This window comes from Orcinus orca, chromosome 9, assembly GCF_937001465.1.
Source record: "Orcinus orca chromosome 9, mOrcOrc1.1, whole genome shotgun sequence".
Lineage (NCBI taxonomy): Eukaryota > Metazoa > Chordata > Mammalia > Artiodactyla > Delphinidae > Orcinus > Orcinus orca.
The window spans coordinates 96,535,745-96,562,026 of NC_064567.1; the positions used below are offsets into that span (position 1 = coordinate 96,535,745).

Here is a 26,282-nt window from a genome sequence, read left to right on the forward strand (position 1 = left end):
CCCTGCCAGGCCCCGCCTCCCTCACCTTAGGAGACCCCAAAATGGAGGGGCACCCGAGAATGTAACCATCAAAACCCAGACTGAAGATCCTACAAGGCAAGCGGCCCAGCGAACCCACAGATTAAAAGAGACTTAAGCAACGTATAGACCCTGAGTTGAACAGACTGAGGACACGACTGGGGACGTGTGGTTATTGACTGGACAGGACAGCAGCAAGTCAGTGTGAACTTTCTAAATTCTGTTTCTGTGATGCTATTAGGTCATGTTCTTAAAAAAAAACCCCTGTGTGTTATAGGAGATAACAGAGGTAACAATGAAATGCAGTGTGTCGTCCTTAGTTGGATTCTGGGTTTTTAAAAGATGTTATGGAGGACTTCCCTGGTGGCGCAGGGGTTAAGAATCCGCCTGCCAATGCAGGGGACACGGGTTCGATCCCTGGGTCAAGAAGGTCCACATTCTGCGGAGCAACTAAGCCTGCGTGCCACACCTACTGAAGCCCGTGCGCCTAGAGCCCGTGCTCCGCAACAAGAGAAGCCACCGCGGTGAGAAGCTCACGCACTGCAACAAAGAGTAGCCCCCGTTCGCCGCAACTAGAGAAAGCCCGTGTGCAGCAGCAAAGACCCAACACAGCCAAAAAAAAAAAAAAAAAAAAAAGACTGCTCTACCATACCATTTAAGAATTAAAAAATAAAAGATGTAATGGGTCATAGTGGGACCCTTTCAGAAATTTAAATATGGCCTACATATTAGACATTCAGATGTGTAGAATATATTTTATCAGTGTTAGGTTTCTTTTTTTGTTTGTTTGTTTCTTTGTTTTTTTTTTTTTGGCCATGCCCTGCAGCATGCGGGATCTTAGTTCCCCCACCAGAGATGGAACCCGTGCCCCCTGCAGTGGAAGCGCAGGGCCCTAACCACTGCACCGCCAGGGAACTCCCAGTGTTAGGCTTCTTGAATGTGCTAATGTCAGTGTGGTTGTAAAGGTGGATGACCTTGTTCTTAGGATATGCGTGCTGAAGGATTTAGGGGTGTCATTACTTTATATGGTTTGGGAAAAAATACAAATATATGCATATGTGAGTATCTGTATGTGCGTATGGAGAAAGAGAGAGAGAGACAGAGAGACAGAGACCGGGGGGGAGAGGAGAACATAATTGGAGCAATCCAGGTGAATAGTAATCATTGTACAAATCTTTCCACTTTTCTGTAGGTTTGAAATGTTAAAAATAAAAAGTTATGGGGAGAGGTGGGAGAATCCTTATCCTTTGGGAAGACATACTGAAATGATTATAAATGAAATGATTTGCTTCCGAATAACTGGGATAGAGGTGCGATGTCTACCCAAAACCACGTTGGTCATGTGACGTGGTTGACACAGGGCAGTAGCATGTGGGAATAGAGCACACCATTCTGCACGCTTTTCTCCAGGTCTGAAATCTTTCAGAATAAATGGAAGAAAAGAAGGAAAAAAGAAAGGAAGGAAGGAAGCCAGATTCCTGAGTGTCTTGTTTTGAGCACCTGGGCCTGAGGCTGGTGGCCACGGAACAGAGGGGACCCGAACAACAGCCCCACTTTTTGCTTAAGTCAGTTTCAGTGTCGGTTTGTCACCGGCGAGCGGGGGCTCCCCCGGTACTTGGAAGTGTGCCTGTGCTCCCCCCAGGTAACGCACATCCCCCCAACTCCAGGTGGTACACATCCATCTCTCCCCTTCCCCCAGGTAACGCACACAGCTCTCTCCTGCCCATCCTCCCACGCCCTCCCTGGGGGCCGTCCAGCCCCGCCGCACCTTCTGTAGCAGCAGCACGATGATGGGGATGAGACACGCGCGGCTCTGCTCCAGCGTGACCAGCGTCCGGGGCGAACGGATGAAGAGTTTGCTGTGGCCGAAGGCCACGTCCCCCTGCAGCCCGTGCTGCTCCAGGAGGGCGCTCACGGCCGCCCTATCGGAGCCCAGCAGGTGGTTTGGCCACGTGTACTCACAGGTCATCTTGTACCTGTCACAGAAGGACTGGGCAGTGGTCGCCAGACCCTGTGGAGGAGTGCGGATTCGCCCCGCCTTGACTCGCCCCGCCCCCATTCCCTCCCCCAACCCCATGCATGCAGGCTCCCGCCTTGAACTCTGAAAAGCGCCCCGCGGCCCGCTGCTGGAACCCCTCAAGGACACGCCCCTGGGGGAGGGGGCCGTACCTGAGCAGGAATCGAGAATAGGGCTGGCGGGAAGCGAAGCCAGCCCTGCGGACCCTCACGTTCTCCAGCAGCCCCAGGTATGTGACCTGGTGCCGACAGTGGCCCTCGTCCAGCTTCGCGGCCACCTTGTCCTCATTGGGCTTGATGCAGCGGATGTAGAAGGGCTCCTGTGGGGACAAAGGACACTCGGAGAGGCCAGTGTCACGGCCCTACAGTCACCTGGCAGGGGCAGCAATGAGCTGTCTCCATCCTCCCACGCTGCTGTCTGTCCGCGTGGGGAAGAGGCTCTCAGGGGAAGGGGAGGCTGAGGGCCCAAGGGCAGGCCGAAGGCTGAGGCCAGGAGGAGACTGGGGATGAGGGGTGGCGGGCAGCATGGGACCTGGGAGCCCAGTGCTGGGTGCGGGCAGGAGGCTGGCCCAGAGCCAGGTTCCGACCGGGCAGCAAAGCCCCTTAGCCCTTCCTTTCGCTTCCCAGAGGCCCTGCTGAGTCTCTGGATATTCTGCTGTCCTTCTACTGCCCCCTCTGACTTTGGGCCCCAAGCTCTGTAAGGTGCTCGTGCCACTTTCCTGTCCCTGTGACCCCAGCTTCCAGAAGCTAACCCGTATCTGGGCAGCACCAGGGCTGGGCCAACCCAAGCTCTGAGCAAGGTCTCCCTCAGCCCATCCCCAAGAGGCAATGAGGCCAGGGGAAGGCTGCTGGGACCCCGCATTTACTCAAGCCTCGGCCTGGTCCAGGGCATCTTAACCTGTGCAGTGGCCGGTCCCTCCCTGCTGGAGGGGTTGTGGCTTGCAGCAGAGAGGAAACAGAAGGATCCGGAAGGATCCAGACTCAGGGTGGGGTTGCGGGGTGGGGGGGCCCGTACCTTGGAGGCCAGGTTTTCCACCAGGGCCACCATGGAGTTCTTGAAGAGCGTGCCAGCCGTCAGGGGGCGCTTGGTCACCTCCGTGATGTCCTGCTGCCCATCTGGCCACATGGCCCGCAGGGTGGGGTCCGTGCTGTGGACACAGATTGCATGGCCAGCCGCCCTCCAGGACAGCCCACACCCCTGCCTGGCCATTTGTAAGCTTCATGGCCTCAGCTTTGACCCTCAGGCTGTCTGTGAGGGTCAGACCGGAGTGTCTGAAGGCCCTTCCAGCCAGAGCCCCTGGGCCCTCGCCCTCTGGTGCCCACACACATGCCCACGGAGCCTGCTCACCTGTTGTACAGCAGCCGCTTGAAGTCCTGGAAGAGGGAGTCTCTGTTCTTGTCAATGAAGCCCTCCACCGAGTACCTGGTCAGGGGGGACAGGGCCACTGAGGAGACGGGGCCCTCGGACGGCCCCCAGCATGCCCCTCCCCTCCCCCCACCTGGTCAGCCTCTCTTCCTTCCTCCTCACGTGCTCGTCTTCCTTCCCCTGTCCTTTCTGTCTTCCCTCTCATCACATAAGCCCTCCTCCCTCCAAAGCTTCTCTCCTGAGAGATGCCAAGTGTCGCATCACTGAACCCTGGCTCTAGCACATACGTGCGGTGTGACCTGACCTAGGACAAGTTACTGAAACTCTCTGTGCCTCAACAGAGACCACGAGCTCAGAACAGTGCCTACTGAGTTTCCAAAAATATCCGCGATTGCAATTACAACCAGGAACTCCTGAGTCATTGGTCTACTTTGTTCCAGTGGCACCGAGAGACTCAGATTCATCGTCTCATCCTTTGACTGTTAGAAAGCTCAGTGCTAAAATCTTGGCTTCACTTGCAGCTCCTAGAAAGGCTCAAGGCCATGGGATCTGACTTCTGGTGGCTTCGTCTTTTGGCCTCTTATTTCTTCTCCTTGCGAAGGACACGTTGGACACTTGTGCCTCTCTCTGTGTCACCTCAGATCCACTTCCAGGTGAGGTGAGTGACAGGGAAATTAATAATAATCATGGCCACTCCTGGAAGACACCTGGGGCCTCGGTACTCAGTGTGTGGCCCGAGGACCCGCAGTGTCCATCTGGCCTGGGAGCTTGTTAGAGACACAGCCTCTCATCCCTCTGCTCCTCCTTGCTGGCCTGCACCTTGATGTGCAGGCTTTGCATAAAGCGTGACAAGAACTGGCCCTGGCCTAGGAGCAGAGGTCCACCCTGGCTGCACCTCGGAATCTCCAGCCCCTCTCCCAGAAATTGGCATTTTTTATAAAGCTTCCCAGAAGATTCTATGATGCAGCCAGGGCTGAGAATCGCTATCTTAAAAGCCCCATTGTATGTATGCTTTTTACTTGTGAATCTGGTGAAGGGAATATTTTCAGTGCCTTAAAAAGGGGAAGGGGCAGAGGAGGGGGACCAGATGCTCAGTGGGGGCCCTTACATGACATCCCCTGCATAGTGCTTGATCCGGAAGTCTCGGCCAAACTCCATGGTCTTGTCTGTGGGGCAGAGCTATGGCGGGGGGAGGCAGGCCAGGTCAAGGCACAGAAGGTGTGGGGGGATCTGGGGGAGGGGGGGCAGTCCTGCAGAGAAGGCTGAGCCACCGCCAAGGACCCCACCCCCACTCCAAGACAGGCACCGTGGCACCTGTGGCGCCCTTTCCAGTGCTGGGACCAGCCGGGGGTGCACAGGGCGGGGGAGACCGCAGGGGCGGAGGGGCACCTGGCGGCTGGTGTAGTGCGGGTGGTGGCGGTGGTGCGTGTCCAGGGTCTGCAGGAAGATCCGGTCGGTGATGGGGCCCGCACTGCCGCAGGCCTCATCCAGCACAGCCAGGATGCCCCGGTGGGGCCGCTCCACCAGGTCCACGATGGTGGCGTTGTTGAAGTACTCCACCTGCGGGAGGGCAAACAGGGCAGCTCCCGAGCCCCGTCGGCCGGCCTCGCGCCCGAGTTCCTGCCCGGCGCCCGCTCCCCCACCCCCCCACCCCGCCCTCCTCTGCACACACCCACCCGCCCAGCGCCATGCCTCTCCCTCCGGGCCCGCGCTGTGCAGGACGGCCCGGCACTCACGCTCTGCCAGGCGATGCCCTCCCGCTCGTACTCTTCCTGCTCCTGCTTCAGGATGAGCTGGATGAAGAGCTGCTGCAGCTTCTCGTTGCAGTAATTGATGCAGAACTGCTCGAAGCTGGGGGCGGAGGGGCCGCTGAGAGTCATGCCTCGACCGCCCACCTCAGGGCTTTGGCTCCACGGGGAGCGAGCGCAACAAATGGCAGGCTTCCCCGCAAACAGATCCCCAGAAGTCTGCCTGAGGGCGCTGGTGCCAGGCGTCCCAAGTGGCCTCTCTGTCGGGGAGCATCTCCCGCTCCGGGCCGCTCTTTTACCCGCCTGCCCCCAAGTCCAGCACGCACGCCCTGGAGTGGATCTGGGAGTCCCAGCGACGGGAAGTGAGACGAGATATCGCCTTCCCAGGCACCAGTGGACGGCGGCACAGCTGAGGCCGGCTTGAAGGCACGAGCCTGGGGCCAGGGACCGACTGGCACTGACGCCGGACCCCCTGCTCCCCAGCCCAGCCGAGCTCCCCAGGACTAAGGCAGCCTTAGAGGGTGGGCGGGGTCAGGGTGTGGTGGCAGGGCTACCCACCTGTTGACAGGGAACACCTCGAAGCCGTAGATGTCCAGCACGCCGATGACTGTGTCCTTGCCGTCGCGTCGGGGGTCCCGGTCCCGGGGTTCCATGACACGGTTGATCCGGTCCACCACCCACTCAAACAGCCGCTGGTACACTGCCTGGGAAGAGGCCAGGAGCCAGCTGCCTCTGACTGCCTCTGGCCTCGTCTCCTCCGGGAAGGCCTCCAGGTTGCCCCCCCACCTCCAGAGCACCTTGGCACAGGCGTCCCGGGCATAGCTGGCCTCGGCCGCAGTGTGGCCCTTCTCGATGAGTTCCCTGCCTCCCGAGGCCACGGTGCGAGCCAGCAGGCAGCGCAGCACCATCTCCCGGGGTGTGGCCGTCAGCTCAGCCACGTGGTCCACCAGCACCTCATCAGTCACCGCCAGGCCCCTCTGCTCCAGACTGCCCTCCTCCAGCTCCACAAACTTGATGTTTCCCTGGTGATGCGGGAACCATGAAGTCAGGCTCCACGCCTCAGAGGAGCCTGCTGCACCCCTCTGCCCCTGGGGGCGCGGGGGGAGGCAGGGACGCGGGGTACAGTAGAGCTTGGCTTCTACCACATACACAGCCAGAGAGAGAGAGAGGGGAGCACTTCCTGGAGCATGCCAGAGCCTTCCCCAAGGCTTCCCACCCGAATGTCATGTGAATGGTCCCACTGCATCCTTCTGCAACTGGCTATGTGCTACCCATTCCTCATGCTTCCTCAGAGAGAACTAAGGCTCAGAGGCGCTGAGTAACCTGCCCAAGGCCACACAGCTCTTAGGTGACGGAAGCAAAAGGCCAGTCTGCATGTGTTCAGCTTTACTGAGCCCAGACTGCCCTTGCCTGCTAAGTCCGGGCTGATCTAGCAGACAAGGACCAGGCCCATTCTGGGCACGCAGGGCCCACGGCTCAGGGCCCGGCCTGTGGGAACCCACAGCCAAAGCAACTCAGTTTCAGCAGAGGGAGAAGTGGGCCAGTTACATGGCTGGTTGTCAGAGGCCAGTCTCCTCCTCCAGGGGAGGCACCCGGCCAGGGCACCGCGTGGGGAAATGGCCGCAGAGCCCACAGCCAGGCTCACCAGGTGCAGAATGGCGGCCAGGATCCGGTGCACGGAGGCCACCTCCTCAGGACTGAAGCCGATCACCCGCATGGCCTCCGTCACCGCCTGGTGGTGGCTCTTCTCATCGCTGTCCAAGACCTGGGGGAGAAAGGTCCCAGCACCCAGTGCCACGCTGAGCCTCGACTCCTCTGTCCCAGGGAGCATGCTCACCCACTGCACCCCCATCCCGGCACTGAGCCCCGATTCCTCCAACTGAAAGCCCGCCGAGTCAGGGCCCCCCCAGTCCCTCTGAACCATGCACACCGCCCTGGCCCCTGCTGAAGCCACTGGCCACTAGCACCAGGGTCCTGGGACTAAGCGTGATTAGAGCCTCGGCTCCCTGCCCCCACTCACACTGAGCCCCGCCCCCTGGCGGGTGAAATTATATAGCGCAGGGTTTCTCTGCAGGTGCAGTTCTTGCAGCTCTTTGTCCTCACAGCCCCGCAGCACCTGGAGGACCCGACACCCCTCCGTTAGGCCCCTGAGCTCCAAAGACCCCACCCACGTACGCAGGACAAACAGACGCATCCTTCAACCACCGCTGACCCAACAAATTCATGGTGTGGGTCAGCACAGTGATGGTGTGGACACCGGAGCCCAGGGAGAACCTACTTCTAGGTCAGATACTGTGTAGACACCACACCTATCCAGGGAAAGACCACTTCAGTGGTCACAGAGAGTGACCACAGAGACCCACTTCAGAGGTCAGACACATTGCAGACATTGCCTGTGTCCTGGGAGGACCTACATGAGTGATCAGACACGATGTAGACGCTGCCAATGTCCAGGCAGACGCACTTCGGTGAGTCAGAAAGAATGTAGATACCACCCAAGTCCAAGGAGACCCCGCCTCAGTGGGCCAAACATGGTGTAACCACCTGAGTCCAGGGAGACACCACCTCAGTGGGTCTAACCCAGTGTAGACACTATCAGTGTCCAGAATCCACCTCAGTGTCAGACATGGTGTGGACACTGCCCTGCCCGCGTCCAGGGGGACCCCACGTCAGAGTCAGATGAATAAGGTGTACACACAGCCACGTCCAGGGAGCTCCCACTGCAGTAGGGGCGGGGCTGGGGCGATGGAACGGAGGGAGAGGGGAAGGAAAGGGACTGTGGGTGGGGCAATCAGAAGGCCTTCCCTGCAGGTCTCCCCCTGCCTGCTTTGGCTCACCTGGTAGAAGGCATGGAAGTTCCTCTCGCCCACGTGCTGCTTGAGGACCCGAGACTGAGGAGAGAGGAGCAGCTGGACAGAGGCCTGGATGTTGGCCCCACCCCAGGGGACCTGTCCCAGAGCCCCTGGGGCAGTGCAGGTGGGGGTGGTGGCTGACCTGGCTTCAGGGGGAGCCCTGCCCAGTGAAGCTGGGACACCTGAGAAGGTAGGTTCCTGTCCCCAGGATGCCAGACCTGGGGGGCTCGGCGTGGTGGGGCAGCTCTGCCTGGTCCCCCCAAGGGAGGCCTTTGTGCGGCCCACCTGCCCAGGGTCTCAGTGTTAAGGCTCACCTTCTCCAGCAGGTAGCTGTGGATGTGTCCCCCCACAGGGTCTCCTTTGAAGTCAAAGTTGATATCCATGTACTTGCCGAAGCGGCTGGAGTTGTGGTTGCGGTTGGTGCGAGCGTTGCCGAAGGCCTCCAGCACGCAGGTGGACTTGAGCAGCACGTCCTTGACCCTGCGGGGGGCAGAGGGGCCGAGGGGCTGTAGCGCAAAGACCTCGCGCTGGGGGCCGTGCCCAGGTCCAGCATCCCCCGTCTGAGGCTTCCCCATCACAGGAGGAGAGGGAGCCTGAGGGCCTGGCCTCACCCTGCGCTGCCCCTTGCAGGCCTTTGACTCTGAGATGCCGGGAAAGGCACCTGCAGGGGGCTCACGTCGGTTGTCCTGTAAAGCCTTGAGCCTTGAAAGGCACTGGCCCTGCCTTTCCAGACCAAAGCTGCAGCCCGGTGAGGAGCTGGGTCTGCACGCTCGGCGCTGCCAGCCGTGTGTGCTTGGGAACTTCCATCGCTGTTCCCACCCCACTCCTGCCCCGAACCCCACCTTACCCCACCTCAACAGGAAGAGCCGGGGCTCCCACACAGCCCCTACAAATGCCCGCTGGTGAGCAACTGGCAGGCAGGTGGGCCCTGGGTTCCTGACCCAAACCCTGACACCCGGCCTGGCATCCTGGGCCTTCCTGATGGGCCAGCCAACCTCTCCACTTCCATCAGGTCCCGGTGAGGGCTCAGCACCCGTCTGTCGGCCCTCTGCACCTCACTCCCTTCCTGTCCCTAGGGGAAGGGCACCCACGTGCTGGGCCTCGCCTCTCCTGGGGTCGAGAGGTCCGGGCTGCGGCTCACCTGGAGGCTTGCTGACAGCCACTGAACTTGGCCTGAGCCGGGCTCCATTGTGTCTCTTGCCCCCCACCAGGCATGAGGCCCCTCCCCACCCCCTCCCCAGCCTCACCTCTCCACCTCGGCCCGCTGGCTCGGGTTGGTGACGGCAGCGATGTACTGCATGATGTGCCTGCTGGCTTCCGTCTTCCCTGCCCCACTCTCCCCTGCCGGAAGGAAGGACAGTCAGACAATTTCTGGCTGCTCCCCCTTAACCAGCTCCCGGTGCCCATCCCCACTCCCAGGTGCTCCAGTCACCTCCCCATCATTGACAGATGAAAACACCGGGGCGCAGGGAGGCTGTGAGCCAGAGCCTGGGCCCTGGCTGCAGGGCAGGTACCTGAGATAACAATGCAGGTATCCCTGGACCGGCGCTTCATCGCCCTGTAGGCAGCGTTGGCCACAGCGTACAGGTGGGGCGGCCGCTCATAGAGCTCGCGTCCCTGGTACCTGGCGATGGCCTCGGGCCCGTACAGGGGCAGCTCCTGGTAGGGGTTCACGGACACCAGCACTTCACCGATGTACGTGTAGATGTGGCCCTTCTCGAACCTGGCACAGGCAGGGCCGGTCCTCAGTGCTCGGGGCCTCGGGGACACACACCTAGGTCCCAGGGCATTGGGCCCAGGCAGGAAGCCTTGGGGCCCTGGCCCACCCGCAGGGCTGAGAGTAGACGAGGGAGTCGGGGGGAGAGGGGGTGCCGGCTGACTTGAGCCTTCCTGGTGCCGTTTGCCGGGAGTCACACTCCACACGAGGTGGTGGTGGGATCCAGGCTGCTCTCCACGGGGATCCTGATGTCACGGGAATCATGACTACCCACTTTATTAAGGGACTGACTTGCCCCAGGCCTCGCGGGCCAAGGCAGAGCTGGCAGTGTGGAAAGCTGGGTTGAGGACCAGAGCAGATGGGGGTGGGAGGCGGAGGGAGGGGCCTCCAGCTGTTTCCGCCTCAAGACCTGGGCGGGGACCCAGAAGCAGAAGCGACCCCGCCCAGCCCCACCCAGACAGCAGGGACTGGGAGGGGTGCCACCTCCCCCCCCCCCCCCCCGGGGAGTTCTGGGCGCTTCCCGGCAGGAGCCTAGTCACCCGGAAGGGTGCCTGTGTGCATCATCCCTCCCTTGACTCTTCTGCCCTGGGAGGAGCCTGCTGCCCTGACGGACCCGCCCTGCCCCTGACAGCCGGTCCGGGTTCCTCTTCCTCAGCTGCCTCAGACGGACGCGGGAGTTCCCTGGCTTGGCTCCCTGCACACCCGGGACCTGCTGGAGACAGACTCTCCCATCTGCAAGCTGTGTGGCCCCAGGCTCGGGGTTCCATCGTTAATACGGAGATGGTAATACCTGTCTCAGAAGCTAGTTTATAGGAATGAAGTGAAATCATGCTTAGCTCTCTGCCCCCAAAAGAGCAGCTCATTTCCTGTCTGACTCTCCATCCCACAGCCCTGACCTTGGCTCAGGGCCCGCCTGTACCTGACTTCAGCAATCGGGGGTCAGTGGGACCTGTCCCCAAGCTCTGCACAGTCACCTTCTGCTCCCCCTGGCTGTCCAGGGATGAAGCCAGCTCCTGGTGCCACGACCAACTCCTCCCTGCCCTCTGCCCTCTGGCAAATAGGGCCCCGTGTCACTTCTACCGGCCATGCCCTGAAGCACTCCACATGCCCCCCTGAGAGTGTCATCTCAGCTTGTCCACCTGCACCCCCCAGGGTGGGCCCTGACCACTTCCCTTGGAGCCCCCAGGGCCCAGCACAGCCCCACTAGGGGGACGGAGCATCCACCCGGTCCGGGGGCCTGGCACCTGCCAGGAGGAGGGGTCAGGAGGCACCTGGGCTGTGTGGGAGGCCCGGGTCTGGGAAGCCTGCTCTAGCACTGGCTGGTTGCCCTGGCCCTGAGGCGACAGTCCTTCCTGTCCCAACGTCCCCCTGCAGTCACGCAGACAGCGGGCTGGGGCTGGCGGAGACCAGCGGGAGTGGGGATGGGGAGAAGGGGAGCCCCTGCCCTAGGTCTACCTGAGCTTCAGGTTCTCCATGAAGTCTTCCATGGTCACTTGGTCCAAAAGCACAAAGTCGGGCTTGCCGCACTCAGGTCCTTCGTCCTCCATCCTGCCGGCGGGAAGCACCCAGGCCAGGTTGCCCCGACCTTCCTGTGCAGAGCAGCTCAAGGGAGGGGTGCTCTCGCACAGGCCCAGCCCTCCCTCCCGCAGCCAGTGTGGTGAAGTAGGAAGTGGGTTCTTGTGGCCCCAGGGAGGGTTTGCCCTCCCTGCCTGCCGTCCCCTCCCAAGGGGCTCTGAGCCGTGCTTCCTGGTTCCCCTCAGGGCGTGCCTCACACTCCGACCCTCTATGATCTCACCCTCGCCCCAAGCAGCCGCGTCTCTGCGGTCCCCAGCCCTGCTGCATCCAGGCCACGGGTGGGCCCCTGAGCAGGGTTTTCTTGACGTGGCGGTGGCCGCAAAAGCCGTCAGCTCTCAGACCTCAGCACTAGGCGGATTTTCGGGTAGGTACATTGCACCTCGACAAAAGGTGAACAAATGCCGATACCCAGGCCTTTGGGGCAGGAGCCTAGGCAGTACTCCTTCCAAGTGTGACCACGCTGCGATGTGAACCACAAAGCCAGCTTCCAGGCTTAGCCCGCCACAGCCACGGGGCTGGTGGTCTGGGTTCGTCATGCCGAGACCCAGTCTTGCCACTGGTCCAGGCTTCCGGATGTTTCCCAAAAGGGTCCTTTGCGTCCTCGGGGCCCGCCTGCCTGTCCCTCTAGTAGTGAGACCCAGGAGCTGCGCCAGGAGCCCTCCTGTCCCACCTTGGTCCTCATCTCCCAGAGGTGTGGCCTCACTCCTCTCCATGGAGCAGGCGGGCCCTTGACAAGTGGCCAGACGGGCCAGCTCAGACTTCGACCACACGGCGTCCGGGTTGGGGACACGAGGCAGTTCTCTCTCATCTCTCCCCTCGCACAGGGAAGACAGCGCATTTCCCAAGTTTGAGTCATCCGTGTACTACCTTTGGGATTCTCTACTCAAAAAGCTAGTTTATTTAAGAACTGTCTTTCAGTCAAGTCACTTTTTTTTTTAACCTGAATGAATAAAAGAATTTATTCTATGACATTTAGGGTCTAGACTAGAATACAATTTGGGGTTCATTTTAGCTCGAGACTAGAATAAAATTTCTAACCAAGCGTGATCAAAGTCTCTTTTTTTAAATCAAGTTTTATTGGAGTATAGCTGCTTTATAATGTGTTAGTTTCTACTGTACAGCAAAGTGAATCAGCTACACGTATACATATATCCCCTTTTTTGGATTTCCTTCCCATTTAGGTCACCACAGAGCATTGAGTGGAGTTCCCTGTGCTATACAGTAGGTCCTCATCAATCAACTCACTTTTTAAACTCTGAAACATTGTTTGATATGCAAGGGTTTTTTTCCTTCAGAGACTTTAAAACGAATACATATCTAATGAAATTGTAAAGTGCTTATTTTCAAACGCCTGATAAAACCAAGCCTCACAGCACTGCGCCCATTGTTCTGAGGGGACCCTCCCGTCTGGACCAGGCTTTGGCTCCACCGTGCGCCAGGCCTGGGGCTTCTCGTGAGCAAGTTCTGGTCAAGTTTCATCCTCCCAGTCTCTGAAGACTCCCTTCGCACCCCCTGCCTCTTTGGCTGGTGCTTTTGAAGGGTTTTCCAAACCAAAGCTCAAGAGTACCTGGGGAGTTCTCACAGAGCCTCAAGGTTTCACTTCCCCAATCTCTGGGCCTGGGGTTTGCATTAAATTAACAAGTGAAAAGAATGATGCGGCTGTTCCAGTGAAACTTGAGACACAAACCTGAACTCAGTAAAATTTTCATGTCATGGGACTTCCCTGGTGGTGCAGTGGTTAAGAATCCGCCTGCAGGGAACACGGGTTCCAGCCCTGGTCCGGGAAGATCCCACATGTGACGGAGCAACTAAGCCTGTGCACCACAACTACTGAGCCTGCGCTCTAGAGCCTGTGAGCCACAACTACTGAAGCTCACAAGCCTAGAAACCGTGCTCCGCAACGAGAAACCACCGCAGTGAGAAGCCCGCGCACCACAACGAAGAGAAGTCCCCACTCGCCACAACTAGAGAGAAAGCCTGCATGCAGCAATGCAAAAACCCAACACAGCCAAAGCCAAAAAAAAAAAAAAAAGCTTAAAAAAAATGTTCATGTCACGAAATAGTTTTCTTTAGGTTTTTTTTTTTTCCATGTAAAGATGTCAAGACTAGTCAAGACTATTCTTAGGTTGGGGGTTGGCCCGTGGGTTAACCAGTCCCAGCTTTAGACCCTGCTGCTGTGGCCCTGCATTTAACTGCGATCAGGACTGTGCTCTCCACTGACAGCTTGCACAAAAGATTTGCCACTCGGTGCCTTATTTATGTGAGGCCAATGACAGCTCAGCAGAAATCCTTCCCCGTCCTGGGTGTGGCTGGACCTCTGGGTCCGCTGGTCTCAGGCAGGACAAAGGGTGGCCCTCTATGCAGCTTCCCCGGGGTAGGGTCTGACAAGTTGGGGCACAGTGACAGGTGGAACAAACAGGTGGTCAAGTGAGGATGGAAGGACGGCAGGGAGGTGGCCCTGGGGGCTGAGGGCGGCAGTTTCACTCTCATTTTCCAACCTAGGTAGATTTCAAGATGCCGCCCTCTGTCCAGTCCCTTCGATGGCCCCTCACTCTGGCTCCCCTTGCTGGTGCCACTGCCCTCTGTAGCAGGTCCCCAGTCCCTTTGTTTCTCAGTTCCCCTACACACTGTATCCACTTTAGGATTTGCGTTTACTTCCACCTCATCTCAGAGCACACACACTGTTGGGTAGTTGCAGGGAAGGGCCCTGCCAAGGTGCCCTGGAGCGGCATGTACCCACAGAGGCCACACAGCTCACCCTCTGACGGCGCTCGGGAGGAGCCGCCACCTCTCACTCTTCCTCGTCTGCTCGGGAGGCTGTCAGAAGCGGTTCCCCTGGTACCGGCTCGGAGCTGTGAGGCTTTATGCCCCCGCCCCCTCAGGGTGTAGCTGCAGTGACTTGCGGTGGAGGGACCTTTGGTTACTTTTCCATTCACAACATCACTAACAAACTGAATGTAAACGCGGCTCACTGAATCTTTTCTAGCTCAGTCGGCCTTGGCCTAACCTACGGACATTCCTTGAAAAGGTCACAACGTTGAGCTAAATGGGCTTCCACTGTGAAGTTATTTATCAAATGAAATAGATCGTGAGGGTGCATCACTCATCCTAAAAGTATCAATCCACACACCGTGGACTCAACACTTTGGTGTGTAACCGAGTCTGACCCATGCTGGTGAAGAGGACAAAAGACAGAGAACGCCATCAAGCCAGTGGAAGCTACTCCAGGAGTGGTGCCCTACCACCCACTCTGCAGTCTCAAAAGCAATGAGAGTGGGAGACACCCCAGGGGCCCCCTCAAACTTGGCTGAAACTCCTTCAAGGAGGGGAGGGCCCTCCTCCTCTTTGTACCTAACAGAAACAGAGGCTGGACTGAACTACAAATTTTACACCGTTTTATTAAATCCCTTGTTTCTCATTCAGGAGATGTCAGAGGGGCCTGGGTCCTGATGTACAGTGAAGATCCTTGTTCTGGAAGCAGACAACACGGCACCGAAACCTGGGGTCAGAGAAGGTCAGTCAGACATGCACACCTGGCCCTGAGCCACCCACACCTCAGCTGGGCCAAGAACCAGAAACTCCTGACTCCTGGAAGGGGAGCAAGTGAGGATTTGAACCTGCTCAGAGAACTGTGGTGCAAAGGCCTGGGTTCAAATTCTGCTGCACCTTCACCAGGTATGTCAGTGTGGGCAGGCCACCACCTCAGTTCCCACTTCCTCTTCTATAAAAAACAAGGAAACAGGGGTTACCCTGATGGCGCAGTGGTTGAGAGTCCGCCTGCCGATGCAGGGGACACGGGTTCGTGCCCCGGTTTGGGAGGATCCCACGTGCCGCGGAGCGGCTGGGCCCGTGAGCCATGGCCGCTGAGCCTGCGCGTCCAGAGCCTGTGCTCCGCAACGGAAGAGACCACAGCAGTGAGAGGCCCGCGTACCGCAAAAAAACAAAAAAAAACAAAACAAGGAAACAACTTGGAGGCCTGCTGTTAAAATAAAGTGACGTGAGGATATAGCCAGGGATTGTTGTAATTGCCCACTGCTACTGAGTGGCAATAAACAGAAATGAACCTGAGTTCCCACTCCTGACTCCACCATGTGCCAAGAGGCCTCTGTGACAGAGACTTAGTAGCAGCCCACCCTTTCCAGGCTGACACACCACTGACCTAGGAGATTCTTGGGGAAAAGGATGCAGGTTGAATCCAAAACCACAAAGGCAATCAAAATGCCATGCCAAAGAATCAGACCTCCACGAGTCTAGATAGTAGACAACTATCTGTCCACAAAACAGTCTCGGGAGCTTAAAGACAATTCATCTGACACTCAATCACCCGACTTACAATACGGGAAGGTAAGGATAAATGTATGGTTTTGAACCTCTTGACAAGGGGACTTATGGAAAATTAACATATAAAATGGAAGTGAAATGATTTGCTAGGCCAGACCCTGCACACTTACCACTGCAGAGTCCCCAGAAGAACCTGTCGTCCTTGGAAGGGATCATCTCTCAGGTGTCTTCTAGCTCTCACATCCTGGGATTTCTGCTGCTGAAGCTGGAGCAGGAACACAGGGCAGAGTCTGTTGGGGGTTGGGAGGCTGTGCTTTCAGGAACTGTGAAGGGTCTGACATACCCCCCCAGCAATGGCACGTGACAAGGTAGCCCATCAGTTACATGGAAGCTGGTAGGAGACACAAAGCAAAGACAGCTGATTATTCACCACAGCAGTAGGTAGACAGAGCACCAGCGTTCTCCACCAGCCCCATTTCCCTTCGGGTGACACAAGGGGAGTCAGAAGGCACTCGCAATGCAGTGCGCTGCACCACAGAAAAGGCACCCTGAGCACAGGAAAGCCAAATCTTTTACAGTCGACAGTGGGCAGGCCTGCTCTCTGCTCTGGAAGTACTAGCTCGTACATACCCAGGCTGTCTATTTGAACATCTTTGAAAAGAAAGTCAAAGGGCAGCCAGTGCCTCGCTCCCAGGACTGCAAAACCATGAGACTCACCGACAGTGTCCCGACGGCAGCCCCAGGAGACTGGTGTGTTCAGCATTTGCACTTGGACTGAAGAGAGAGATCCGAGTCTGCTAGAAGCCTTGACCTTCAAGGGAGAAGGTGTGGTGTGACCCCCGCCGTGCAGGAGCATAGGAAGCTGTGCTGCCCTGCTATGACCATGCTGGCCATATCCCTGCCTGTACCCAACAGCCCTCGCCCCAAGGCAAGGCCCAGTGGCATTTCCCTAGAACCAAAACTTCCTACCCGCTTCTGGATTCCATTCCTCCCTCCCTCCCTCCATTCCACCACTGCAGAATTTAGCCTTTGCTTCTCTTTGGTTTACCCGCAAATGGTAATGCCCCAAAGGGCAGGGCCCATCCCTATCATTCCTTTCTACTCTTTATTCCTTGCTGCGGGTCTAACTTCACCTTTACCACTCTCTCTGAGCTTCACTTACAACTTCTGTAAGGCTTCTGTTTGAAGGATATAATAAAATAATACAATAAAATTGACCACAAGCCCAGAACAGAGCAAACACCTAAAATCCAAAACGACTTTGGCAAAGACATCAACGTTCTCTAATCTGCCCGGTGCAATATAGTAGCCACTTGCCAAATGTGGCTACTGAGCATCTAAAAATGTAGGTAGGGGGAATGAAAAACTGAGTTTTAAATTTAACCATATGTGTCAAGTGGTCACCACATCAGACAGTACAGGTCTGTATGCTGCCCAGCACACCAGATAGGGAAGGCAGCAGGGAAGTGTCTGAAATTTCTATAACCTTGCTCTGGATGGAGCAGGGCAAGGCCTCAAACCATTTCAAAATTTTTCTTGCAAGCACTGTAGGAATGCACAGGGCCACTGCAGACCCAAGCACGCTGGAGGCTTGCAGCCCACATTCCTTCCAGCCCCTAAAGCTCTGGACAGACAGCCGCACTCCTACTGAGCACCAGCCGGGACCAGAAACTGGGACAAGAGATCACGGGTTGAATTAGGCCTACTTGGGTTTACCCACTGGACACAGATAACTGACCAATAGTAGGAAGGGAAGGACTCCGGACAGCAATCCCTTCTGGCTCAGGGAGTAAGGGAAGGAGCCTTGGGAGAGGCAGCTTTGTCAAGCAGTTGAAAGGACAGGAGTTAACTTTAACTTCATTCCTTACGACCCTGTAAATATCCTTATCACCACCTCATTACACAAAATCGACTTTTCTTCCACAGTCTTCGCAGAACTGTAGACCATGACACAAAAGTTGACTCTATCCTCATTTTACCCCATGAAATAATGGTGGAGAAGAACTGCGGGCCCAGTTCCGGGAATGGGGAGCTGGGGCCGGAGCAGTGTCACTTACCAGGCCATCTTACAGATCATCTGCTGCGGAGCAGTCGAGGGCCGTCCACCTGGAGGGGGCACGGGGTCAGCTCAAGCAAGGTCTCGTGTCGCCTTCCTAGTTCTCGCCCCTTGGGAGGCTATACCCACGAGCCCATTCCTCCCGGCGCTGCCTGCCAAGGCCGCATGTGTACTCCGAACGGGACCCTCAGAAGCTCGGTTAGAACCACCCTCGCGTTTCCCCTCCAACCGCAGGGCGGAACGGCCCAGGCCGAGCACCCGCAACGATCACCGGACCGACGGAGCCAAGCGCGGAATAACTTGGAGACGGCGCGCCCGCTCCAACTGGGCCCGGCGCCCCGCACCTCGCATCCCAGCAAGGCCCGCACGCCCTACGACCCTCACCTGGCCTCAATAGATGGCAGACACCGCCTGGGACCCTTGATGGCACTGGATGGCCACGACCCCAAGGAGCAGCCTCACCCCAACTGCCACCCATGGGTGCAGCCGCGCACGCTCCCGCCGCCCGCTGGCAGACGCACGTGGCGTCACGTGACCCGCGCGGCCCTGGGAGATGACGTCACGAGGGGCGCCAGGGCGAGGCTGGGTGCGCGTTAGCTGCGCCCCTCGGCAGTCCCTTGTGAGGCCGAGAGCGGAAGTCTAGTAAACCGGTGGAGGCGGGGCGCGCCGCGTGCCTGTTACCCCCGGGAGGAACTGGGGGACCCAGGAAGGCGGGGAAGCGGGCCTCGTAAAGGAACAGGAGGACGGCAGCCAGCGGGGAGCTGGGCGCGGCAGGCTAGTGCAGGCGGAAGGTCGCACAAGTGAGAAGCTGGACGCTTGGTCCCTGTTCAGAATAGGGGAAGACACCCCCTTTGCTTTTAGAATTGAATTCTCTGCCCTTTTCAAAGGAATGTCAATCCCTAATGGCTAAATATGCCCATGGCTAGTCTCACGACTCAGGATTGTTTCCCAAGGGCCTGGGAACACTCTTTCTGAAATGTTATTGTCAAGGGGGAGAAACTCTGATCTCCCAGTGTCCTGTGAGGCTAAGGGCCCACTTGTCACCTGACTCCAAATTGCCCTTAACTATACGGAAGAGTGGGGTTTCTTTCTGTGTTTGCGTCCCTTTTAACTGTGATGTGCATCACATTCTGTCTTTGTGGAGAGGTTCTCTGGGTTGCGAGGAAATTTGAGGTTTAAATATATTTCTTCCACGCAGGCAGAGGAAAGCGCATTGGAAGGTACTTAGACTGGAAAGGGCGTGGCTTGTTGGAAATACAGCTAAGCATTAACAGGATTGTAGAGTCTTCTCCATGACAAGCAATGGGTAAGAACTACATATTCAAAGGTCTTGAATATAAGGCTACGAAAGCAAGAACTTGGTTCTGTAAAGAAAAGCTGAGTAATACTTGAAACTCATACTTTATGTATAGCACCTAGTAAATACATTCAAGCAGTTTATAGTATACAAATCCCATTATTTTGTTAAATGTCATGAGACAGATAGGGTGGGAACAGATTGCTCACATGGAGACTAACATTCACCCAAAGGGGTTAAGTGGCTTGCTCAAGGTCTCATAGACGGCTAGGGCTTGTTTTATCTCAGATCACTGCTCTGTCCATTCTGTCACTCTGCCATGATGTAATCGAGAGAACCAGGAAGGTAACTGGTTATGGAGGGTCAGAACATGGGTGACAGTGTGGGTGTCTATGTGTGACCAAAAAAGGTGGGCTTGCCAAGGACTAAAAGAGGACAGCTTTTTTTCTGAGATGATAACCAACAAAATTCACTAGAAAGGGGAAGATGTTCCATGGAAACTTTTATCCAAGTAATAAAAAAGGATGCTAAAACATTAAAAACCACATAATCAAAGCTCAATTGCCTTATACTAGGAGGCTGCATGAGACTGGCACAAAGAGAGACAGACCTGTCAGCAATTTCTTAAGTACTTATCAGAATATTGAAAAGAACTTTTTCTAAAACCACATCTCCAAAGAGTAACTCCATTATTCTTCTAAGCCAAGTGGGATGTATGCCTGGAAAGAAAATCAGAGATTTGGCTCTGAAAGAATACACAGAAAGCAATAGGAGCTTCCCCAGTGGCTCAGCGGTTGAGAATCCGCCTGCCAATAGAGGGGACACGAGTTCGATCCCTGGTCCAGGAAGATCCCACATGCTACGGAGCAACTAAGCCTGTGCACCACAACTACTGAGCCTGCGCTCTAGAGCCTGCAAGCCACAACTACTGAGCCCACGTGCCACAACTACTGAAGCCCGTGCAGCTAGAGCTCCGCAACAAGAGAAGCCACCGCAGTGAGAAGCCCATGCACCACAATGAAGAGGAGCCCCTGATCGCTGCAACTAGAGAAAGCCTGCGCGCAGCAGCAAAGACCCAACGCAGCCATAAATAAATTTAAAAAAAACAGAAGGTAATAAGCAAGGAGGTATCAAAGTAGGGCTTACAAGGTTTCTTTCACCAGAGGCACACAGGGTGGCTGTACTTCCAAGGGGTCATTAGGATTTAGCGTTGGTTTGGTCCTTTATCATTTACAGGCCTGGAAACTGGATATTATAAATGCATTGAGAATTCACTTGAATCAACTCTAAAGAAATTCTTTTCTTCACTAATTAAGTCAATACTGGATTTGTCACATGCACAGCATGGTATGAAGTATTGCATGGCATATGTCGAAGAACAACTCAGAGACATCTAGGTAGTTATTTGCTAGCTATTTAGTTCTCGACGAGTGAGAGGGACAAAAAGGAAAAAGCTGCAGTCAGCCTTGGAAACAGTGAAAAGATTCACTTAAAAAAAATAAAGAGCTGGAATCTTGTAAAGATGTGAGTCCAGGAAACTGTCTTTGAACAGGTCAACTGAGGGTAAATTTTCAGTTGTTCAGGGATTTTTCGAAAACTCTAGCTAGGAAGCATCTGTACAAAGGTGTCTCCAGGTGATGTCAGTGCCTTTCCATCTTAGTCTGGCCTGGTGCACATCATTCCTTTCATTAGAACTCTCAGATACAACGAGGAATCCCACACAGTCCCTATCTTTACAGGAACTTAACGATCTAGTACAGGAATGTCCTAACATGGTTAACATCAGAGACATATGAATAAAGTGCTTTGGGAGTGGGGGAGGAAAAAATTTCATCCAAAGATTTAGTGGAAGAGGTGATACTTGAGCTGGGTGATAAAATCTAACAGGTAAGTCCACCAGGGACAAACCAGGTGTCCAACGAAGTTTGTTTTATTAATCTCCTGCAACAAGGGAGAATCCCAGGGAATTCTGGGCTGCCTCTCGTTACAAGAGTAGAAAAGGGGTTTTGTAAGGTTTGGGATTGCCCTGAATAATTCTGAGGAGAGGAGAGGGGAAGTGAGGATCAGCTCTAGATTGCGGCTTTCATGAAGTGCAGGCAGTTCAATAACTGGGTCCCAGTCATTTTTGTTCACGGGATGGGGCCACAGAGCAGGCTAGGGAAGTAAGTGGTAAGAAAGCAGTAATCACGAAAAAGAAGGAGGTTGTTGGGACACTTTACAGTCGAGGTGTGACCTTAGCAGAAATATTGTTCTCAATTAACACTGCAGCTAGCCTTATGTCTGTTACGAGAGACTGACTACACAGACAATGGTCCGACCGTTTATAAAAATAGCATTCTGACCCACAGAGTGCAGCAACCAGCCCAGGGAACCCACCCCTTCTCTACAGTAGCCAGCCCAGGAAGCTGGCTGTTGTTAAGTCAGACCTGGGGGGAGTCAGACTGCTATCTCTAGTGACAATCCAGGAAAGCAAATGATAACCTCCAAGCAAGCCAAATGGCCAGAACTTGGTCAATAATTTACAGCTTCCCTAATTTTTTTCCCCACTTCTAAATTGGGACCAACCAGAGAAAACCCTACACAGTCCTCCAATCAATCGCATGGATACCCCACTTCTATGTAGCCCACCTCCAGCCTCCCCAGGCCACACCCCCGACTTTTTCACTAGGAAGCTCTCCCACTCCTCTGCCTGCCTTTGGGTCTCTGCCAGATGCACGTGATGGTGGCTGACTCCTTCACTATAGCCAGCTCTGAACAAATAGCCTTTGCCTGTTCTCATTTAGCTGGTCCTCCTTCATTTCCAAAATTATCACCATCTGATTATTAGTAGGCAAAATTTTACTTGAAGCCTGGACCTGTGTGTGTGGAAATGAGGCAAAGGCGTTCTAATGGGTAGGAGCAGCCTGAGGAGGGTCAGCCTGGGATCAGGTTGTGAAAAAATAGGGAATACATATATTAGTCTCTACCCCCGGTTCCTAGCACAGAGCTCCCACATCGCTTGAAATTTCCTGGGTGATAGGAATGTCTTTGTTCTAATGAGGCAACTCTGGGTGGGCTCCTGGATGGTTACTGGATGGGAGCTGGTCACCAGAAAGACCATGATTAGGAGCTTGAAATTTTCAGCCCCACCTCCCCATCCTCCAGAGACAAAATAGAGTTAATAATTGATCATGCCTATATGATGAAGTCTCCGTAAAATTCCAGTAGTATGGGGTTCGGAGATCTTCTAGGTTGCCGATCACGTGGGGGGTGGCTGGGAGAATGGTGTGTTCAGAAGACAGCTCTATACCCCTTCCCACATACCTTACCCTAAGCATCTTTTTTTTTTTTTTTTTTTTTTTTTGCGGTACGCGGGCCTCTCACTGTTGTGGCCTCTCCCTTTGCGGAGCACAGGCTCCGGACGCGCAGGCCCAGCGGCCACGGGTCACGGGCCCAGCCTCTCCGCGGCATGTGGGATCTTCCCGGACCGGGGCACGAACCCGCGTCCCCTGCATCGTCAGGCGGACTCTCAACCACTGCGCCACCAGGGAAACCCTTAAGCATCTCTTTTATTTGTATGTTTATCTGTATCTTTATCATATCCTTTTATAATAAACTGGTAAACAGTAAGTAAAGTGTTTTCCTGAGTTCTGTGATTCATTCTAGCATATTAATTGCACCCAAGGAGGGGGTCCTGGGAACCTCCAATTTATAGCTGGTCAGAAGCACAGGTAACAACCTGGACTTTCAACTATCATCTGAAGTGGGGGGCAGGGCAGTCTTATGGGACTAAGCCCTGAGATGTTTTGCTCTCTGCAGGTAGATATTGTCAGAATTGATTTAAAATGTAGGACGGGACTTCCCTGGTGGTGCAGTGGTTAAGAATCCGCCTGCCAATTCAGGGGACACGGGTTCGATCCCTGGTCCGGGGAGGTCCCACATGCCGTGGAGCAACTAAGCCCGCACACCACAACCACTGAAGCCCGTGTGCCTAGAGCCCATGCTCCGCAATAAGAGAAGCCACCACAATGAGAAGCCCAAGCACCGCAACTAGGGAAAGCCCACGTGCAGCAATGAAGGCCCAATGTAGCCTAAATAAATAAATAAAATAAAAACAAACAGTAGGTATAAGGAGCAGCTACTGTTCTGAGGGCTGTCTAGGGAAGACCCCCTCCCCCTCCTCCCAGGGCTGAGGGCCAGACTTTGTTGGAGAGAGAATAGCTTCAGCTCACCGAATGGCAGAGAAGTGCTGGCAGAACTGGCTGAAGTCCACCCTCTGGAAAACTGTTGATGGAGGTGTCTTGATGACCACTCGGATATAAAACTTCCCAGCGTGGGTGCTGGAGGAATCTGCCAGCTGCTGGGTACTGGGTACTGCTGGCAGCCCCGCACTGCAGAGCCAGGTGCTTCGCAGAACCCAGAGCTGGAGAAGCTACCCTTGATGCAGGGAGGTAGGCGCTTCAGAGGCCTCTTTCTGCAGGTGCCTGCCAAGAAAGCTCACCGGAACCAGGTGGCAAAGCCCCTTCCTCCTGCACTGCCTCCCAGCAGTTTCTCCTGGCAAAGCTTCACACTGGGCCACCTGGCAAAGCAGGGATGCTCAAAGGGCCCAGCTCCATGCCGCGAAGAGAAATGAGAGTGAATGTGGAGCTGAGAGACAATATATTGACCACTGGCACAGGAGACAGTACTCTTAAAAAAAAAAATCAATTGAGACAAATACTGGTTTGGTGTCAGTTTACATTCTAGCTGTGCTGCGAGGTTCTTACTGCCAGCTTAGTCTAGTGGCAAAATAGTGGGACTGCTGCTGCAGACTCCAGTTTGCAGTGTGCTTTTGGGCAAACCAACCCATTGGGACCTCATCCGTAAAAGGTGGCAGTTATTTCTAAGTGACTGTTAAGGTTCCACTTTTTATTCTGATAGGGTCCGGACGGGCTCGCTGTTGTATTTAAACTTTCCTGACGGGTTTGCCTAAGGAAGTCTGACATTGGAACAGACGAAGACTTAGAAAAAAAGCTTCACTGTGGCCGCAGGAATGGAAGGCAAAACGAGAAAAGAAAAGGGAGTGGGTCTTACGCCCCTTCCCCAAGGCCCGGCTCCTCCAGGAGGCCCCGCCTTCGGTTTCCCGCAGGCCACGCCCTTCTATTCTCGCCGGCCACGCCCACCCGCGGCCCCGCCCCTTGTCAGCCCCGCCTTCCCCTTCCACAGGCCCCCTCCTATAGCCCCACACCCCACCCTCTTCCCGTCCTTCCCTTCCCCACAGGTTCCACCCCTCCCACCGGCCCCGTCCTCTGCTTCCTGTTGGCCTGAGCTCCCTCTCCCTGAGCGCCAGGCAGGCTGGGAAGTTGGCTGCCGTAAAGATGGCGGCAGAATTGAAAAGCTGGAGCAGCTCCCTTGGCCCTGAGGGGCCGGGAGGGTGGGCTGAAGGCGGGGCAGGCGCGCTCGGGACCTCCCTGAAGGAAGTGCGGCGGGATAGGGGCGCGATAGGCGCGCTCCCGCGGCCCTGAAGGGGTGGGGAGGGCAGGCGCGTTCTCGGCCGCTCACAAGGGTTGGGGGCGGGGCGTGTGGGCCGAAGGGGCGTGCGCACGCGGGGAGGGGCGTGCTCGCGGGGGCGGGGCCGCGCCCTCGGCCCGGAAGTGCGGGGTGCGGGGTGCGGGGTGCAGGGCGCGGACGGCCCCTGGCGGCCGCGGGCGGAGACTGCGGCCAGGAAAGCAGCGCAGGAGCGGCAGCCGCCGCGGGGCCCGGGCGAGCATGTAGCGGCAGCGGGCGGCGCGGGGCTCCCGGGGCGGGCCGGGCCGCGGGGGCCGCTCGCGGCGACATGGAGGAAGAGGGCAAGAAGGGCAAGAAGGTGAGCAAGCGGGGCGCGTCCTCCCGAAGGCCGGGTGGGGGGCGGGCTGGACCCCAGACCGAGGCAGGCGGAAGGCGGAGGGGCTGGGGTTCGGGGGGCGAGGGGAACACGGGAGGGTCCCTCGGGGCCGCCCGTCGGTCTTCCAGTGCGGGGCGTGGGAAAGTCTGGCTTGGGGATGTCCGTGGAGGGGAGTTCTGATTTGGGAGGTTCGGCGTGAGGAGGCTAGGCGTGGGGAGGTGCGGGACAGGAGTCTGGTGGGACTCCAGCGTGGAGAGGTCCCGGGCGGGAGTCCGGCGTAGGGAGGCCCGGCAAGGGAAGTTCCGAGGTGGGAGTCCGGCGTGGGGAGGCCCCAGGTTGGAAGTCCGGCGTGGGGAGGCCCGGGGGCGCACACTGTTGGAGGTGAGCGTGGCGGGCAGGCCGGGGACCCCGGGTGGACGGCGCACGGTCAGGCCCGGGACAGGGTCGCGGGAGTCGGTCTCCGCGCGATGGAGTAGGAGGCGAGCCCCTGGACAATGGGGTTAGGTGGTCCTTTGCCGGCCGGGCGCGCGGGGGAGGAAGGAGCCACGCCTTTCCGCCCCTTCCGGTCAGTGACTCTCCCCCAAACCCAGACTCTGCACATGGCCTTGCCCGCGGGTCAGTGACCAGGGGCTGCAGAGGAGCTGGACCCCATTATGGGCCAGAAAGTTTTCCAGGGTTAGCATCTTGAGAAAATGGGGTGTAAGGTTAATGTAGAAACATTTGCTGCTTAGTTGACTTCAGTATTGGGGTACCAAGTAAAAGCAAAAACTTCTTCATGGTACAGCCCGTTCACGGTCCGGTCCGGCCGGCGCGGGTTGAGTTTTGCTCTACCTAATACCAGCTGAGTGATTTCAGTGACGTTACATTTGGCAGTTGGATTTAGGACACAGTTCAAGAGGCTCCTTAGTCTTTGTAATTTTTAAAATGTGGCTTTAATTACAAGCTAGAGTAATTGATAAAGAAACTCAACATTTTAAGGAGACAAATAACCATGTGAGATAAGCTATCATTAAAATGTAAAATGGATTTCAATGAAATGTATCTTTTTCAAATACAGGCTTTATAATCGAAGTGTCTTACCTGTTATTTTCGTTTTAATAAATGTGTGTGCACTTTCATGTGCAAGTTTAAAACAGACCTTCATAAATCCTCTGATCTTCTGCTCTTCAGAGCCAGCTGTGTCCTTCAGTTGGCGATTACTCATCACAAGGTGTCCCATTTTAAAAAGGTATTTCAAATGAAGTGTAGCCAGGTGGTCTTCGGGGAATTGTGCAGTGCTTCTCCTCTCACTTTCTTCATTCATTGTTTTGTTGGGTTATTAATACACATGTGTAATTTAAGTGCAGTATCAGTTGCAGTTACCTACAAAGATGGTTTAAGTCTGGAAAACAGCCCAAGAAAGTGATTCAGCCTGCAAGCATTAGACCACAGAGGGATGCTGCCCACCAAAAAGGGGGAAAGCTGAGTTTATTTAGTGTTTCTACCAAAGCTGGTAGATGCCTTCACAAGAAATG

General features: G+C 55.9%; 1 protein-coding gene, 1 long non-coding RNA gene and 1 other non-coding gene across 7 annotated transcripts in view; all 3 read right to left on the reverse strand.

Annotated features, from left to right (window-relative positions):
* Window positions 1–11,589, reverse strand: part of LOC101277389 (unconventional myosin-Ig) — a 275,011-nt gene extending 263,422 nt beyond the window's left edge. Inside the window, exons 1-16 of one of the 2 annotated variants that reach the window (XM_004283013.4) lie at window positions 11,173–11,394; window positions 9,515–9,723; window positions 9,248–9,341; window positions 8,315–8,480; window positions 7,986–8,039; window positions 7,169–7,264; window positions 6,794–6,913; window positions 5,946–6,170; window positions 5,707–5,852; window positions 5,137–5,251; window positions 4,790–4,960; window positions 4,509–4,579; window positions 3,383–3,457; window positions 3,050–3,182; window positions 2,188–2,354; window positions 1,787–1,994 (exon numbers count right to left, since the gene is read on the reverse strand). In XM_004283013.4, the coding sequence (XP_004283061.1) occupies window positions 1,787–1,994; window positions 2,188–2,354; window positions 3,050–3,182; window positions 3,383–3,457; window positions 4,509–4,579; window positions 4,790–4,960; window positions 5,137–5,251; window positions 5,707–5,852; window positions 5,946–6,170; window positions 6,794–6,913; window positions 7,169–7,264; window positions 7,986–8,039; window positions 8,315–8,480; window positions 9,248–9,341; window positions 9,515–9,723; window positions 11,173–11,264 (2,142 nt within the window). In that variant the 5' untranslated portion in view covers window positions 11,265–11,394. Of the gene's footprint in view, window positions 1–1,786; window positions 1,995–2,187; window positions 2,355–3,049; window positions 3,183–3,382; window positions 3,458–4,508; window positions 4,580–4,789; window positions 4,961–5,136; window positions 5,252–5,706; window positions 5,853–5,945; window positions 6,171–6,793; window positions 6,914–7,168; window positions 7,265–7,985; window positions 8,040–8,314; window positions 8,481–9,247; window positions 9,342–9,514; window positions 9,724–11,172 lie in introns of both variants that reach the window. The other variant, XM_049714659.1, reaches the window with a different exon arrangement.
* A 3,081-nt stretch (window positions 11,590–14,670) lies between these two features.
* LOC105748702 (uncharacterized) lies at window positions 14,671–18,171 on the reverse strand. 4 transcript variants are annotated; one of them, XR_007479135.1, is made up of 5 exons: window positions 18,014–18,171; window positions 17,631–17,679; window positions 16,291–16,384; window positions 14,910–15,964; window positions 14,671–14,791 (listed from the first exon to the last, which is right to left on the reverse strand). It is a non-coding gene; the product is annotated as an uncharacterized LOC105748702 (long non-coding RNA). The 4 variants fall into 4 exon arrangements; XR_004478704.2 differs by having other exon boundaries at window positions 15,042–15,964; window positions 18,014–18,170; XR_007479134.1 differs by having other exon boundaries at window positions 14,671–15,176; window positions 15,744–15,964; window positions 18,014–18,169.
* On the reverse strand, window positions 17,038–17,170 carry LOC117197844 (small nucleolar RNA SNORA9). The gene has a single exon (XR_004478749.1). It is a non-coding gene; the product is annotated as a small nucleolar RNA SNORA9 (small nucleolar RNA).
* Window positions 18,172–26,282: the final 8,111 nt, after the last annotated feature.